This window comes from Gorilla gorilla, chromosome 23 (genome assembly GCF_029281585.2).
Source record: "Gorilla gorilla gorilla isolate KB3781 chromosome 23, NHGRI_mGorGor1-v2.1_pri, whole genome shotgun sequence".
Classification (NCBI taxonomy): Eukaryota; Metazoa; Chordata; class Mammalia; order Primates; family Hominidae; genus Gorilla; species Gorilla gorilla.
The window spans coordinates 22,427,791-22,444,833 of NC_086018.1; the positions used below are offsets into that span (position 1 = coordinate 22,427,791).

General features: G+C 57.5%; 2 protein-coding genes across 9 annotated transcripts; both read right to left on the reverse strand.

Moving 5' to 3' along the window:
- Positions 1–1,702: 1,702 nt before the first annotated feature.
- Positions 1,703–4,378, reverse strand: LOC129529623 (glutathione hydrolase light chain 1-like). 2 transcript variants are annotated; one of them, XM_055375333.2, is made up of 6 exons: positions 3,421–4,368; positions 3,080–3,289; positions 2,720–2,847; positions 2,506–2,618; positions 2,311–2,424; positions 1,703–2,006 (listed from the first exon to the last, which is right to left on the reverse strand). In XM_055375333.2, exons 2-6 carry the CDS (start codon positions 3,253–3,255, stop codon positions 1,860–1,862), a joined length of 678 nt encoding a protein of 225 aa, XP_055231308.1. In that variant the 5' UTR covers positions 3,256–3,289; positions 3,421–4,368; the 3' UTR covers positions 1,703–1,859. The 2 variants fall into 2 exon arrangements, with proteins under 2 accessions (XP_055231308.1, XP_055231307.1); XM_055375332.2 differs by having other exon boundaries at positions 2,311–2,618; positions 3,421–4,378.
- Positions 4,379–11,797: 7,419 nt separating this feature from the next.
- On the reverse strand, positions 11,798–16,969 carry LOC129529621 (glutathione hydrolase light chain 2-like). 7 transcript variants are annotated; one of them, XM_055375320.2, is made up of 5 exons: positions 16,840–16,969; positions 13,175–13,384; positions 12,815–12,942; positions 12,406–12,713; positions 11,798–12,101 (listed from the first exon to the last, which is right to left on the reverse strand). In XM_055375320.2, the coding sequence occupies exons 2-5, from the start codon at positions 13,348–13,350 to the stop codon at positions 11,955–11,957; spliced, it is 759 nt and encodes a 252-aa protein (XP_055231295.1). In that variant the 5' UTR covers positions 13,351–13,384; positions 16,840–16,969; the 3' UTR covers positions 11,798–11,954. The 7 variants fall into 7 exon arrangements, with proteins under 7 accessions (XP_055231295.1, XP_055231296.1, XP_055231294.1 ...); XM_055375321.2 differs by having other exon boundaries at positions 13,175–13,362; positions 16,840–16,949; XM_055375319.2 differs by lacking the exon at positions 16,840–16,969 and adding an exon at positions 16,779–16,817.
- Positions 16,970–17,043: the final 74 nt, after the last annotated feature.

Consider the following 17,043-nt stretch of genomic DNA (forward strand, 5'->3'; position numbering starts at 1 on the left):
CTGCTGACCCTCTCCCCACTATTACCATATTGTCCTGTCACATCCCCCTCTCTGAGATGGTAGAGATAATGATCAATAAATACTAGGGAACTCAGAGACTGGTGCCAGCGTGGGGCCTCCGTATGCTGAGCGCCGGTCCCCTGGGCCCACTTTTCTTTCTCTATACTTTGTCTCTGTGTCTCTTTCTTTTCTCAGTCTCTTGTCCCACCTGATGAGAAACACCCACAGATGTGGAGGGGCAGGCCGCTCCTTCAGGTCCCTGAATGTCCTTCCTCAGGAAATGATGGGGGGAGGGACGATGAGAATGAAGGAGAGGAGTTAAGTCCCTCACCCCCCGAGGTAGTCCTGGGCTGAGCCCCATGGGACCTGGAGAACCAGGGTGTACCCCACCAGCGTGTCGAGTCGAGGAAGCCTCGTGGCCAGCTCCCACTTCTCTTGCTGCTGTGCAACCCAGAGCAAGGCCTGCCCCTCCAGCTTCAGTCTTCTCCCCTGCAAATGGGGCCACGGCCTTTCCTCTCAGGCCAAAATAAGGATTGAGGCCGGGTGCAGTGGCTCACCCCTGTAATCCTAGCACTTTGGGAGACTGAGATGGGGGGACTGCTTGAAGTCAGGAGTTAAGACCAGCCTGATCAACATAGTGAGACCCCATCTCTATTGGTTTAAATTTTTTTAAAAAAATTAAATAAATAAAATAAGGATTGAGGAGTGACTTGTACACCATTTGAGCCCACCTCCATCTCACCCCTGCAGAGCCCCAGAGACACAGCCCTCCAGAGCTCAGACCCAGTGGGACTTGACTCCACAGGCAGAAAACCCTGTTTGTCTATGGGCCCTTTGGAATCACCAGGTCTTCGGGGCTCCTGAAGGATAGCCCCGACCTGGCCTCACCTGGCCCCTGGCCCCAGTGCCCCTGGTGATATCCAGGTGCTGGGCTGTGATCACCGCCTCCCACCAGCCCACCTCCACCAGCCCTTCCCAGAACCCTGCCCCAGGTGTTGGAACTGTGCACAGAGGAGGGAGCAGGCCCTGAGGGAGGCCTGGAGGGGCTGCCGATGGTGAAGGCTGCTGTGTCGAGCTGTTTCCTTCCGGACCCACTCCCTCTGGGCTGCGTCCCCGGCTGGTCCAAGCCCTGATCCCTGGGATCTGGGGACATCTTCCCGTTTGCTGTTCCCTGAGAACCAGGCCTCCCTCTGGAGAGGATCACAAGCTTGGGTTTCACTCTGGGCTTAAACTTGGAAACCCCCCAGGGGCGTGGCTCTGACCGAGATGTTTTCCTCCAGCCTGTTGCCCAGTTCCCATTCCTCGGACCTCAGCTTCACCTCCAGTGTCATCGGCAGGGTGAGCTGGACGCCTACGGGTCTGAGAAGGCGCCCGGGTTCCCAGCATCAGCTGGCCACCCTCTGCCTAAGAAAGTGCCAGGGTCGTGGCACCCCCTGGTGGCTGATCCTAGGTAGTGTCACTGCCCAGCCCCAGTAAGGGAGGGCCTGGCCCCAAAGTCCGAGGGATCAGGGTGGGAAGGGGCAGAGCTTGGTGTGAACCTTCCCCTGGCCCCCAGCCATGTGCCTGGCTCTCCCCATGCTGAAGATGCTGAGGCTAGTTCCAGTGCCCGCATTGTGAAGATCTCCGAATCCCACCTCTCTGTTCCTCCCCAGCCAGATGGCTCCATTTCACACACAATACACTGAGGCCCAGAGAGTGGGGAGACAGGCCGGGGAGGCCACCTGGAGCCTGGCACAGTGGCCTCATTTATTGTGCTGCTCTGCTGCTCACAGGAGAAGCCCGTCCCCCAAAGTCCTCTTCCTGGTCCTGGTGAGTATTTTGTCCCTGGATTGCTTGTCAGCCTTGTCCGCCTGGAGCAATCAGTAGCCAGCAGGTTCCCTGCCTTTCCTGGAGTCCGAGGCAGCTGCCCAGCCACCAGCCGTGTGGACGATGGCTTGCACCACAGCGATGAAGGTGGACGCGATCTGGGTGTGATGGTGCCGGGTCTCCAGGGCTGCAGTCACTGCCTGGGGGTGGGAGGAGAGGGGAAGCCTGAGCAGGGCTCCAGATGCCACCTGAACCACACCTGTGTGGTCACAGGCCTCAGCCCAGGTGGTGCCATTTCAGGCCAGGTCATCAGGAAGAGCAGGTTGGGGCCTGCTGGGTCTCATTGGAGCAGGGGGCTTGGCCCTCATGGCACAGGGGCTCCAGATGGCCCAGGCACTAGAGAGAGGACACCAACCATTGTCCACTCTGTGATGATCCAGGCCTCCAGCCCAGGATGCCCTGGGGCCCCACACCGTGACTCAGTTTCTCCAACCCCCGGCCCACCTGGTCAATGTTTCTCTCCACTGTCGTGACATTGGGCAGAAGCTGGTTGTGCAGCCGGGGCTCCTCCACGGCCCGCTTCACGTCATAGTCGAACCAGAGGTTGTAGATGATGGCCTGGGGCATGGGAGTGTGATCAGCATGGCTTGGGGGCTGTGCAGGATGGGCACGGCCAGGGAGAAAAGGTGTGACACATACCAGTGCAGTGGCCGTGGTGATCTGTGTGCCCCCAGCAGCTCCCACCACCATCCGGACCTGGCCGTCCTGGCCCACCATGATCGTCGGGCACATGGACGAGAGCGGCTGCTTCCCTGCGGCCGATGGGAGAAGACAGGGATGCCCGTCAGCTGCCTGCCCAGGACACCCGCCCCTCTCCACCCCAGTCCCCCACCCCCGGACCTCCACCCCATACCTGGCTGGATGAAATTGGCAGGTGAGGGGGGTACCCCAAACTCGTTGGTGATGCTGGGAGAGCTGAAGTCGTCCATTTCATTATTGAACAGGATCCCGCTGACCGGGGAGCGGACCTTGGAGCCAAAGCTACCGCCCAGCCAGGTCAGACAGTGCCCGACCTTGTCTGGCCCAGCCTGGTCCCTATCCACCCACTGAGGCTCAAACATACTCACTGAGAGGCCCAGGATAAGCTACCAAGGTTGGGCCTCAGTTTCCCACCAGGAAAAGAGGTGATGGAGCCACCTTACTGGATAAGTGGGCAGTCCCTGGGCCACCCGCCCCTGGCCCTTTCCCACCCAGGTGGCCCAGCAGCCCCTACTAGAGGTTGATGGTGCTGGTGGCGGACACAGCACTGCCGTCCTCTGCGACGACAGACAGGTGAGCAGTGCCCCCATCAACCGGCGTGTAGAACTCGGGCTTGTAGTAGGAGATCGGGTGAGTGGTGTCGTCAGAGATCTGGGCCCGGAGCTGGGCAGCGAAGAACTCAGAGGTCATGTTGCGGACCACCTGCCGAGACCCCAGAGCTGGCCTGAGGAGGTGGGGAGGGAAGGTGGGGAGGGGGCACAGGTCTCAGAAGGCCCTTGACTGTGACTCTGACCGCAACCCTCTGGCAGCCACAACCTTCCGTGGCTCCCCAGGACCCAAGGGCAGGCCCAGGACCTTGCATGGCCAGTCTGGCTCCCTGTCTCTGTCGCGTTCCAGCGACTCTGAATGTCTGTCTGCCTGGTCCTCAGCCTCCAGACCCTTGCTGCATTCAATCACTCATTCCTTCATGCAAAAAATATTTCTAGAGTTTGCACTGCATGCCTGGCACTGGGGAATCAACGGGGAACAGACACTTAGGTCCTGCCCTCATGCCAAGAAAAACAAACACACACAGGGAAAGTGCTGAAACCACAAGCCAGGTAAGGGGAATCAAGAGGCATGAGGTATGGGCAGAGTGGTCAGGGAGGGCTTCTCAGAGGAGGCAACGTGTGAAAAGAGCCTGGAATGTGGCCTAAATGGTCAGTGCAAAGGCCCTGAGGCAGGTGGTATAGGCTGGTGAGCGATAGGCAGAGAGTGAATGGAGTGGGGTGGGGAGAAGAGGATGAAGATGCAGGCTGGGGCCCATCCCACAGGACCTCCTAGGTCCCATAACAACTGGCTTTTGCTCTGTGCCATGCAGGCTTAGGGCAGAGGAATGAGCAGGCTGGGGAGTGTTTTCACAGGGTCCCTCTGGCAGCTATGACGGGGATAAGGATAAAGCCCAAAGGGGAGGCTGTGGGTATCCACCAGGCAAGAGATGATGGCCTGGGTGGGAGAAAGAGAAGAATCAAGGATGGCGCCGACTAGCGAGGTAAACCCTGCAGAAGGGGCAGGTTTGGGGATGGTCACGAGCTTGATTTTGGATACTTCATCAGACCTGAAGAGCATGGGTGAACGTATAAAAAAAATAAATAAATAAGCATGGGTTCACGGGCAAGGGCGGGCTGAGAGATGAACATGGAGGTATTGACATTGAGTGGCTGCTGGATGCCATGAGCCTGGCTAAGGTCCCCAAGGCAGTGGCGAGGAGGAGATGAGGAGGTCAAGGAGGAGACAGAGAGGATGGACCCGAAGGCCGAAGAAAATGCCTCAAGAGAGTTTCAACACCGGGCGCGGTGGCTCACGCCTGTAATCCCAGCACTTTGGGAGGCCGAGGCCTGTAATCCCAGCACTTTGGGAGGGCGGATCACGACGTCAGGAGATCGAGACCATCCTGGCTAACACAGTGAAACCCCGTCTCTACTAAAAATACAAAAAATTAGCTGGGCGCGGTGGTGGGTACCTGTAGTCCCAGCTACTTGGGGGGCTGAGGCAGGAGAATGGCGTGAACCTGGGAGGCGGAGCTTGCAGTGAGCCGAGATCCCGCCACTGCACTCCAGCCTGGGGGACAGCCTGGGGGACAGAGCGAGACTCCGTCTCAAAAATAAAATAAAATAAAGTTTCAGCAACACCCCACGGATTCGTTGACCAATCCCAGGGAAAGGTGTTCTGTCTGAATCTGCCCTCAAGGAAACAGAAAGGCAAATCCACGATGTGGGACATTTTCCAAGACTACTGCCCTGGGCTTTAAAAATCAACAAAACAGGCCAGGAACGGTGGCTCATGCCTGTAATCCCAGCACTTTGGGAGGCCAAGGCAGGCGGATCACGAGGTCAGGAGATCGCGATCACAGTGAAACCCCGTCTCTACTAAAAATACAAAAAATTAGCTGGGCGGTGTGGCGGGCGCCTGTAGTCCCAGCTACTCGGGAGGCTGAGGCAGGAGAATGGCGTGAACCCAGGAGGCGGAGCTTACAGTGAGCCGAGATAGCGCCACTGCACTCCAGCCTGGTGACAGAGGGAGACACCATCTAAAAAAAAAAAAAAAAAAAAAAAAAAAAGCAGGAGACTGAACTATGGGAGGGCCTCCTGGTGAGAGGTGAGCACAAAGGGGAGAGATGGAGGCAGGAACATGGGCTTCTGGTGGCCCCAGCAGACCCTGTGGCAGCGTGGCCAGGGTCCTCTGCAGGGAGGACTCTGCAGGGCCTCTTCCTGAGGCCTCCAGCCAGCCCGGCCAGGGTCCCAGCATCCAGTGACCCCTGTTTCGCAGCAGCACCTGGGGCCAGCCCCAGGCTCTCTTCCACTCCCAGCTTCTTAAAACAGGAAGTGGAGAGAGTTGTTTGATAAAACACTGGGGCAAACCACATCCTCTCTCTTCACCAAGGGAGAGTTCGAGGGGATGCCGGCAGAGGGAGCTTTAGAGTAGAGACCCCTACCCAACCAGTGACCGTCATGCACACAGCAGGGCATGCTATGGAGACCCCCAGACAGTCACTCGGGGAGACCCAGCAGGTCCAGACTCTTCAGAGATCTGTGGCAGCAGGTCTCCACTCCCAAAAGCCACATGCCCACGGGTGGTCTCTGGTGCCTGAGACCCCAGTCTCATTTGCATCTTTGCAACTTCGAGTTTAAGTGGGTGTCGCATCCCGTATGTCCTCCTGAGCAGAGGAGGGGCACAGCCTGGGGTGGCAGCTGGCGTCAATCCCTCAAATCCCCTGAGAGCCACTGGGGAGACTAAGCAGTCCCCAGCCCCCACTTGTCCCTGAACTGCCATTCTCAGCCCTGTGGGAGGAGACAGAAAGCCCTGAAGAGAAACCAAAGGACCAGGTCAGGAGGGGCTGGGGGGGGGGGCGGTGGCATGAGCAATCAGGGCAGGGAAGGATGGACAGATGGGGGAATGGAGGGAAGAAGGAATGAATGAAAAGGTGAATGATTGAACAGAGAGAACGGCCACTCCTCCCTTGCTTTAGTTTACAAAGTACTGGGATCCTCCCAACAGCCTGCAAGACAGAATTTCTGGGAAGCAGACCAGGTGGCTGGCATGGAGGGGAGGCTTGCCCTGGCTTTTGTGTGCCCAATGGGAGGCAGGGGGCAGGAAGGGGCATCCAGTATGTGTCCTCCCTGCAGCGGCAGCAGCACCTTCCTGGAAGAGGGTCAGGAAACACCCACTGTGGCCCCTCTCCATCACGCCCTCATCCAGGACACCAAGTATCAGTCACTCAGCTCACGAGACCCAGGCCCTGACTCAGGGAGAGAGGATGTGAGGGGTGGGGCACCGGGCTCCTCAGGACTGAGAGATCTGAGATGTGGCCCTGGGCTGGGTGTTGGGGCAGACTGGCTATGGCAGCATTGTGTGTACCCCAGCAGGCCAGTACCCATGCAGGGAGCCTCCAAACCCCTTCACCCATGACCCTGGGAGAAGACCCCAGCCTTGGAGAATTGGCCTCACTGAAGGGGCCTGCACCAGCCAGCAGGGTCAGGCGGGGCCAGACAGGTTCCCACCTGGGATGTGCAAATGGGCCTCCTGAATCCTGGAGCCAGGTATGGACTCACACACCACCATTGTCCTCAAGTCCCCATCTGCCCCACGGGCACACCCTGCCGCCTGTTCTGTGCAAGGGCCCTGAGGCTGTCTCCTTGCGCTCAAGCCCTGCAGGTGCTGAAGCCCACACACATGGCTCCTGCTTCCTGGGCCAGTGCAGGTGCACACACACGGACACACACACACTCACTCACACACACATACACATACCCACACACACACACATACACATACCCACACACAATCACGCACATTCACACACACACCCCCATACTCACACTCACACACTCACACCCACACACACTCACACAATCACACACATTTACACACACCCACACTCACACACTCATAGTCACACACACCCTCACACAGCAAAACACAATCACACACGTTCAGACCCACCCACACACTCACACTCACATACCCACACACACCCACACACTCACACATACACACAAACCCAATCACACATTCACACACACCCACACTCACACATACACACACCCACACACGATCACACACATTCACACACACCCACACCCCACAAACACTCACACTCACACATATACCCACACACACTGACACATAATCTCTCACACACACACATGCTCACACACACACTCTCACATACACGCCTTCTCCAGGAGGGGCTGGCTGCCAAGGGCCACCCAGCTTCCTCCCACGTCTCACTCACCGTACAATATTTGAGCAGACCTTGGAGTCAGCAGCAACAGCGGCGTGGGCAAAGGCCCGGGGTCAAATGGGGCCTGGTGTCGAGAGAGGACCACAGCCAGCACAATGACAGCCAGCGCCAGCCCCAGCCCCAGCAGGACCAGGCCAACCATGGCTCTGCAGTCCTGGGCCATGGCTCTGCGGCCCAGAAGGAGAGGGGAGGCCGGTGGGCAGACGGAGGGACAGATGGGTGGGCAGATGAATGGACAAGAAGATGCATAGATAGACTCACAGGTAATTGGACAGATGGACAAACAGGTGGGGGCTGAAGACAGACACGAAGATGGATCGACAGATAGGCCAGATAGCTAGACAAAGAGGACAGTAAGAGAAAGATGGTCAGATAGACAATGGGACAGAGATGGGCTTACAGATGGGCGGACAGACAGACGGGTCTGAACAGCGGGCTGCCAGATGGACAGATGGGTGAATGGACAGACGGCTGGCAGCTGTGGCGAGCTGCTGCCCTCACCAAGTGCACACTACGGAGTGGCCAAACTCACGCCTCAACTTCTAGTTTTCAGCTCCTGCTTGTTGCTGGCAGGAGGCCAGGCAGCAAAGCGTCTGAGGGGAGTTTTCCTTGCCTAGAGGAGTCAGCTGCTGTGTTAACTCCCTCACTGCTGGTAGGTCCAAAGGCCCCACCTACCGCCCGCCAGAGCCCAGGATCACACTGTCGCAATGTGCAGGAGAACTTGGTGCCTGCTGCACTGCGGTTGCCAGGTAGGGGCAGGGCTCCCCGGAACCTCCACACCATTTCCCGGGTTCTCAGCAGCTCTAGGAAAGCAGAGCTGGGGCTGCTTAACTCTGCCCCGGATCCAGCAAGGCTGCCCCCCTCCCAGAGTGGAGCCCTGCTCCCCAGCTCCCATCTCTATCCCCTAACCCTCTCCGCATGGCCCAGCCTAGTCAGCATCAAGGTGGAGCTGAACAGAGGCAGAGGGAGGAGGACCCAAGGTGGTGTCACTCAGGACCCGGGTTCAAGTCCTTATGTTTCTGCAGCCTGGCCTGGGTCCCCCAACCCCCCCAGGGTGACCAAGGGCTTCCCAGTCTGCACAGAGGACAGGGGGACTTGACAGCATCAAATGCTGGTGACTACAAGACGCCCCTGTGGGGAATGCAGACAGACCATGCATCTAGCCCTTGGCACCTGGCACCATCCATCCCTGGGACTTGCTGTCCTGGAAATGCAGCATAGACCTCCAGGGAGAGGGGCTGTGCCATGTGGGGGCTCCACCCCGCCTGCAGCTCTTTCCCACCCTGGCTGCAGGTCTACTTCCCTGAATCCAAATCTGCTACTACTGTGCTGGCAGCGCAGCCTCTCTGGGGACACGGGCCTGGCTCTGTTCTCCCCAGGCCTCAGGGTGCCTAAATGGGAGGCAGCCAGGAGAGTGAGGACCCACTGAGGGGCTCTGTTGACCAGGCTCAGCAGGGGTGCAGGTGATGTGGGGTGGAATCCTTCCCACATGGCCCCCATAGTCCTCCCCGCTCCCTCCCCAGCTGAACACTGCCTGCTCCAGATGTCTACACCTGGAGTCTGGGCCTCTCCATCTGGGCAGCAGAGAAACTGGGGCACAGAGACAGACTGTGTCCTTACAGGCCACACAGCCTGCCAGGCCCCTATGTCCGGCCAGAGCCCCTGGTCAGCCTGGGCTGCAGTGATTGTTTAGAGGTAGGCTGTTCCCACGGCTGCCTCTCACGGTAGGGGGGCCTGCGGACGCCTCCTCCCGTCCCCACCCGACTCCCAAGCCTCAGTGACATTGCTCTACCAGGAGCTGAAGTGCATTCCTGGGCTTAGGCCAGGCCACCCACCCACCCGCTGCAGTCCTGGAAGCTCAGAGGCCTGGGCAGCAGGAACAGTGGAGACAGCAGCGTGGGGGATGTCCCCCCTCCTCTCCCCACCATCCTGGTCAGGCAGAGGCCAGGGTGCAGGGACCGCCCGAGCAAAGGCCCAGGGAAAAGAATGGGTGTCATTCTGGTCCTGACCCGAGGCACAGCCAGGAAGGTCCCTGTGGGGAAAAGAAAGAGATATCAGACTGTTACTGTGTCTATGTAGAAAGAAGTAGACGTAAGAGGCTCCATTTTGTTCTGTAGTAAGAAAAATTCTTTTGCCTTGAGATGCTGTTAATCTGTAACCCTATCCCCAACCCTGTGCTCACAGAAACAAGTACTGTGTCGACTCAAGGTTTAATGGATTAAGGGCTGTGCAGGATGTGCTTTGTTAAACAAATGCTTGAAGGCAGCGTGCTTGTTAAAAGTCATCACCACTCCCTAATCTCAAGTAAGCAGGGACACCAAACACTGCAGAAGGCCGCAGGGACCTCTGCCTAGGAAAGCCCGGTATTGTCCAAGGTTTCTCTCCATGTGACAGTCTGAAATATGGCCTCGTGGGAAGGGAAAGACCTGACTGTCCCCCAGCCCGACACCCGTAAAGGGTCTGTGCTGAGGAGGATTAGTAAAAGAGGAAGGCCTCTTTGCAGTTGAGATAAGAGGAAGGCATCTCTCTCCTGATCGTCCCTGGGCAAAGGAATGTCTCGGTGTAAAACCTGATTGTATATTCCATCTACTGAGATAGGAGAAAACTGCCTTAGGGCTGGAGGTGGGACATGCTGGTGGCAATACTGCTCTTTAATGCATTGAGATGTTTATGTATATGCACATCAAAGCACAGCACCTTTTTCTTAACCTTGTTTATGACACAGAAACATTTGTTCACGTGTTTTCCTGCTGACCCTCTCCCCACTATTACCCTATTGTCCTGCCACATCCCCCTCTCTGAGATGATAGAGATAATGATCAATAAATACTAGGGAACTCAGAGACTGGTGCCAGCGTGGGTCCTCCGTATGCTGAGCGCCGGTCCCCTGGGCCCACTTTTCTTTCTCTATACTTTGTCTCTGTGTCTCTTTCTTTTCTCAGTCTCTTGTCCCACCTGATGAGAAACACCCACAGATGTGGAGGGGCAGGCCGCTCCTTCAGGTCCCTGAATGTCCTTCCTCAGGAAATGATGGGGGAAGGGGCGATGAGAATGAAGGAGAGGATTTAAGTCCCTCACCCCCCGAGGTAGTCCTGGGCTGAGCCCCATGGGACCTGGAGAACCAGGGTGTACCCCACCAGCGTGTCGGGTCCAGGAAGCCTCGTGGCCAGCTCCCACTTCTCTTGCTGCTGTGCAACCCAGAGCAAGGCCTGCCCCTCCAGCTTCAGTCTTCTCCCCTGCAAATGGGGCCACGGCCTTTCCTCTCAGGCCAAAATAAGGATTGAGGCCGGGTGCAGTGGCTCACCCCTGTAATCCTAGCACTTTGGGAGACTGAGATGGGGGGACTGCTTGAAGTCAGGAGTTAAGACCAGCCTGGTCAACATAGTGAGACCCCATCTCTATTGGTTTAAATTTTTTTTAAAAAATTAAATAAATAAAATAAGGATTGAGGAGTGACTTGTACACCATTTGAGCCCACCTCCATCTCACCCCTGCAGAGCCCCAGAGACACAGCCCTCCAGAGCTCAGACCCAGTGGGACTTGACTCCACAGGCAGAAAACCCTGTTTGTCTATGGGCCCTTTGGAATCACCAGGTCTTCGGGGATCCTGAAGGATAGCCCCGACCTGGCCTCACCTGGCCCCTGGCCCCAGTGCCCCTGGTGATATCCAGGTGCTGGGCTGTGATCACCGCCTCCCACCAGCCCACCTCCACCAGCCCTTCCCAGAACCCTGCCCCAGGTGTTGGAACTGTGCACAGAGGAGGGAGCAGGCCCTGAGGGAGGCCTGGAGGGGCTGCCGATGGTGAAGGCTGCTGTGTCGAGCTGTTTCCTTCCGGACCCACTCCCTCTGGGCTGCGTCCCCGGCTGGTCCAAGCCCTGATCCCTGGGATCTGGGGACATCTTCCCGTTTGCTGTTCCCTGAGAACCAGGCCTCCCTCTGGAGAGGATCACAAGCTTGGGTTTCACTCTGGGCTTAAACTTGGAAACCCCCCAGGGGCGTGGCTCTGACCGAGATGTTTTCCTCCAGCCTGTTGCCCAGTTCCCATTCCTCGGACCTCAGCTTCACCTCCAGTGTCATCGGCAGGGTGAGCTGGACGCCTACGGGTCTGAGAAGGCGCCCGGGTTCCCAGCATCAGCTGGCCACCCTCTGCCTAAGAAAGTGCCAGGGTCGTGGCACCCCCTGGTGGCTGATCCTAGGTAGTGTCACTGCCCAGCCCCAGTAAGGGAGGGCCTGGCCCCAAAGTCCGAGGGATCAGGGTGGGAAGGGGCAGAGCTTGGTGTGAACCTTCCCCTGGCCCCCAGCCATGTGCCTGGCTCTCCCCATGCTGAAGATGCTGAGGCTAGTTCCAGTGCCCGCATTGTGAAGATCTCCGAATCCCACCTCTCTGTTCCTCCCCAGCCAGATGGCTCCATTTCACACACAATACACTGAGGCCCAGAGAGTGGGGAGACAGGCCAGGGAGGCCACCTGGAGCCTGGCACAGTGGCCTCATTTATTGTGCTGCTCTGCTGCTCACAGGAGAAGCCCGTCCCCCAAAGTCCTCTTCCTGGTCCTGGTGAGTATTTTGTCCCTGGATTGCTTGTCAGCCTTGTCCGCCTGGAGCAATCAGTAGCCAGCAGGTTCCCTGCCTTTCCTGGAGTCCGAGGCAGCTGCCCAGCCACCAGCCGTGTGGACGATGGCTTGCACCACAGCGATGAAGGTGGACGCGATCTGGGTGTGATGGTGCCGGGTCTCCAGGGCTGCAGTGACTGCCTGGGGGTGGGAGGAGAGGGGAAGCCTGAGCAGGGCTCCAGATGCCACCTGAACCACACCTGTGTGGTCACAGGCCTCAGCCCAGGTGGTGCCATTTCAGGCCAGGTCATCAGGAAGAGCAGGTTGGGGCCTGCTGGGTCTCATTGGAGCAGGGGGCTTGGCCCTCATGGCACAGGGGCTCCAGATGGCCCAGGCACTAGAGAGAGGACACCAACCATTGTCCACTCTGTGATGATCCAGGCCTCCAGCCCAGGATGCCCTGGGGCCCCACACCGTGACTCAGTTTCTCCAACCCCCGGCCCACCTGGTCAATGTTTCTCTCCACTGTCGTGACATTGGGCAGAAGCTGGTTGTGCAGCCGGGGCTCCTCCACGGCCCGCTTCACGTCATAGTCGAACCAGAGGTTGTAGATGATGGCCTGGGGCATGGGAGTGTGATCAGCATGGCTTGGGGGCTGTGCAGGATGGGCACGGCCAGGGAGAAAAGGTGTGACACATGCCAGTGCAGTGGCCGTGGTGATCTGTGTGCCCCCAGCAGCTCCCACCACCATCCGGACCTGGCCGTCCTGGCCCACCATGATCGTCGGGCACATGGACGAGAGCGGCTGCTTCCCTGCGGCCGATGGGAGAAGACAGGGATGCCCGTCAGCTGCCTGCCCAGGACACCCGCCCCTCTCCACCCCAGTCCCCCACCCCCGGACCTCCACCCCATACCTGGCTGGATGAAATTGGCAGGTGAGGGGGGTACCCCAAACTCGTTGGTGATGCTGGGAGAGCTGAAGTCGTCCATTTCATTATTGAACAGGATCCCGCTGACCGGGCAGCGGACCTTGGAGCCAAAGCTACCGCCCAGCCAGGTCAGACAGTGCCCGACCTTGTCTGGCCCAGCCTGGTCCCTATCCACCCACTGAGGCTCAAACATACTCACTGAGAGGCCCAGGATAAGCTACCAAGGTTGGGCCTCAGTTTCCCACCAGGAAAAGAGGTGATGGAGCCACCTTACTGGATAAGTGGGCAGTCCCTGGGCCACCCGCCCCTGGCCCTTTCCCACCCAGGTGGCCCAGCAGCCCCTACTAGAGGTTGATGGTGCTGGTGGCGGACACAGCACTGCCATCCTCTGCGACGACAGACAGGTGAGCAGTGCCCCCATCAACCGGCGTGTAGAACTCGGGCTTGTAGTAGGAGATCGGGTGAGTGGTGTCGTCAGAGATCTGGGCCCGGAGCTGGGCAGCGAAGAACTCAGAGGTCATGTTGCGGACCACCTGCCGAGACCCCAGAGCTGGCCTGAGGAGGTGGGGAGGGAGGGTGGGGAGGGGGCACAGGTCTCAGAAGGCCCTTGACTGTGACTCTGACCGCAACCCTCTGGCAGCCACAACCTTCCGTGGCTCCCCAGGACCCAAGGGCAGGCCCAGGACCTTGCATGGCCAGTCTGGCTCCCTGTCTCTGTCGCGTTCCAGCGACTCTGAATGTCTGTCTGCCTGGTCCTCAGCCTCCAGACCCTTGCTGCATTCAATCACTCATTCCTTCATGCAAAAAATATTTCTAGAGTTTGCACTGCATGCCTGGCACTGGGGAATCAACGGGGAACAGACACTTAGGTCCTGCCCTCATGCCAAGAAAAACAAACACACACAGGGAAAGTGCTGAAACCACAAGCCAGGTAAGGGGAATCAAGAGGCATGAGGTATGGGCAGAGTGGTCAGGGAGGGCTTCTCAGAGGAGGCAACGTGTGAAAAGAGCCTGGAATGTGGCCTAAATGGTCAGTGCAAAGGCCCTGAGGCAGGTGGTATAGGCTGGTGAGCGATAGGCAGAGAGTGAATGGAGTGGGGTGGGGAGAAGAGGATGAAGATGCAGGCTGGGGCCCATCCCACAGGACCTCCTAGGTCCCATAACAACTGGCTTTTGCTCTGTGCCATGCAGGCTTAGGGCAGAGGAATGAGCAGGCTGGGGAGTGTTTTCACAGGGTCCCTCTGGCAGCTATGACGGGGATAAGGATAAAGCCCAAAGGGGAGGCTGTGGGTATCCACCAGGCAAGAGATGATGGCCTGGGTGGGAGAAAGAGAAGAATCAAGGATGGCGCCGACTAGCGAGGTAAACCCTGCAGAAGGGGCAGGTTTGGGGATGGTCACGAGCTTGATTTTGGATACTTCATCAGACCTGAAGAGCATGGGTGAACGTATAAAAAAAATAAATAAATAAGCATGGGTTCACGGGCAAGGGCGGGCTGAGAGATGAACATGGAGGTATTGACATTGAGTGGCTGCTGGATGCCATGAGCCTGGCCAAGGTCCCCAAGGCAGTGGCGAGGAGATGAGGAGGTCAAGGAGGAGACAGAGGATGGACCCGAAGGCCGAAGAAAATGCCTCAAGAGAGTTTCAACACCGGGCGCGGTGGCTCACGCCTGTAATCCCAGCACTTTGGGAGGCCGAGGCCTGTAATCCCAGCACTTTGGGAGGGGGATCACGACGTCAGGAGATGGAGATCATCCTGGCTAACACGGTGAAACCCCGTCTCTACTAAAAATACAAAAAATTAGCCGGGTGTGGTGGCGGGCGCCTGTAGTCCCAACTACTCCAGAGGCTGAGGCAGGAGAATGGCGTGAACCCGGTAGGCGGAGCTTGCGGTGAGCCGAGATCGGGCCACTGGAATCCAGCCTGGGCGATAGAGGGAGACTCCATCTCAAAAAAAAAAAAAAAAAAAAAGAGAGAGTCTGACTCTGTTGCCCAGGCTGGAGTGCAGTGGCGCGATCTCGGCGCATCACAATCCCTTCCCCGTCCCCGGGTTCAAGTGATTTTCCTGTCTCAGCCGCCGGAGTAGCTGGGACTACAGGCGCGTGCCACCATGTCTGACTAAATTTGTATTTTTACTAGAGACGGGGTTTCACTATGTTGGCCAGGCTGGTCTCCAACTCCTGATCTCGTGATCCGCCCGCCCCGACCTCCCAAAGTGCTGGGATGCGTGAGCCTCCACGCCTGGCCACTATTTTTTCTTTTTCTTTCGTGTGTGTGTGTGTGTGTGTGTGTGTGTGTGTGTGTGTGTGTGTGTGTGTGTGTGTGTGACGAAGTTTCGCTCTTGTTGCCCAGGTTGGAGTGCAATGGTGTGATCTCAGCTCACTGCAATCCCCGCCTCAGCAGGAGAGCAGGAATCGTCAGTGATTCACTGGCGGATCTGCAGCCATTGTGCGCGCCAGGTCTTCCCATGTCTTTTGTGCGCGCGCCCCTTCTTCCAGTACCTATCCTGCGGGCGTCCCCTAGCCTCCCGCCATTGCCAGCAGGTGCTGAGATCGCGCCATTGCACTCCAGCCTGGGGGACAAGAGCAAAACTCCATGTCAAAAAAAAAAAAAAAAAAGGATGAAAATTTTGGAAACATATGGAAGAAATCAAATGGATTTCTAGCTCAACTAAATCGTAATTATTCAGTGTCTAGTTTTTCCAAGAAACCACATATTTCATGTCCACAATCAGGGCCACAGTCCCAGCTCTCAAGTGTGGTTGTTTCCTAAGCAAATTGAAGAACACAGGCATAAAAGTTCATTAAATCAATAAACCTTTTTCTCTCTGTCTCTCTCTCTCTCTTTTTTTTTTTTTTTTTTTTTTTGAGACGGAGGTTCGCACTGTCACCCAGGCTGGAGTGCAGTGGTGAGATCTCGGGTCACTGCAAGCTCCGCCTCCCGAGTTCACGCCATTCTCCTGCCTCAGCCTCCGGAGTAGCTGGGACTACAGGCGCCCGCCACCACGCCCGGCTAATTTTTTGTAGTTTTAGTAGAGACGGGGTTTCGCTATGTTGGCCAGGCTGGTCTCCAACTCCTGACATCGTGATCCGCCCGCTTCCGCCTCCACCTCCCAAAGTGCCACCGCTCCCGGCCTTTTTTTTAGGACAGAGTCTCGGCCCGGCGCGGTGGCTGACGCCTTTAATCCCAGCACTTTGGTAGGCCGAAGCAGGCTGATCACGAGGTCAGGAGATCGAGACCATCCTGGCTAACACGGTGAAACCCCGTCTCTACTAAAAATACAAAACATTAGCCGGGTGTGGTGGCGGGCGCCTGTAGTCCGAGCTACTCCAGAGGCTGAGGCAGGAGAATGGCGTGAACCCGGTAGGCGGAGCTTGCGGTGAGCCGAGATCAGGCCACTGGAATCCAGCCTGGGCGACAGAGGGAGACTGCGTCTCAAAAAAAAAAAAAAAAAAAAAAGAGTCTGGCTCTGTTGCTCAGGCTGGAGTGCAGTGGCGCGATCTCGGCGCATCACAATCCCTTCCCCGCCCGCCCCCGGGTTCAAGTGATTCTCCTGTCTCAGCCGCCGGAGTAGCTGGGACTACAGGCGCGTGCCACCATGTCTGACTAAATTTGTATTTTTACTAGAGACGGGGTTTCACTATGTTGGCCAGGCTGGTCTCCAACTCCTGATCTCGTGATCCGTCCGCCCCGACCTCCCAAAGTGCTAGGATTATAGGCATAAGCCACCACGCCCGGCCTCTTTTTTTTCTTTTTCTTTTTTTTATCTGGAGACTGAGTTTTGCACTTGTTGCCCAGGCTGGAGTGCAATGGTGCGATCTCAGCTCACTGCAATCTCCACCTCAGCAGGAGAGCAGGAATCTTCAGTGATCCACCGGCAGATCTGCAGCCATTGTGGGCACCTGTTCCTCCCGCGACCTTTGTGCCCGCCTCTCTCCTTCCAGTACCTATTGCATGACCCCCCACGTCCGCCTCCCGCCATTGCCAGCAAGTGCCTGGCGCGGGTACCTGGCTGCGCTTATTAATCCGTTAAGCTCGCTCTGTCACGGGCGCCATTATGTGCTCACGCGCCCGCTCCCTCAGGTTTAAAAGGCGCGCTGCCCGGCAACAGAAGAAACTGCTGGCTTAGCCTTTGGCCGAGTTGGCGGCTGGACGAGGACGCTCAGAGCCCAGCTCTCGAGAGTTCAAGCAACCGACGGTTCCCCACTGCTC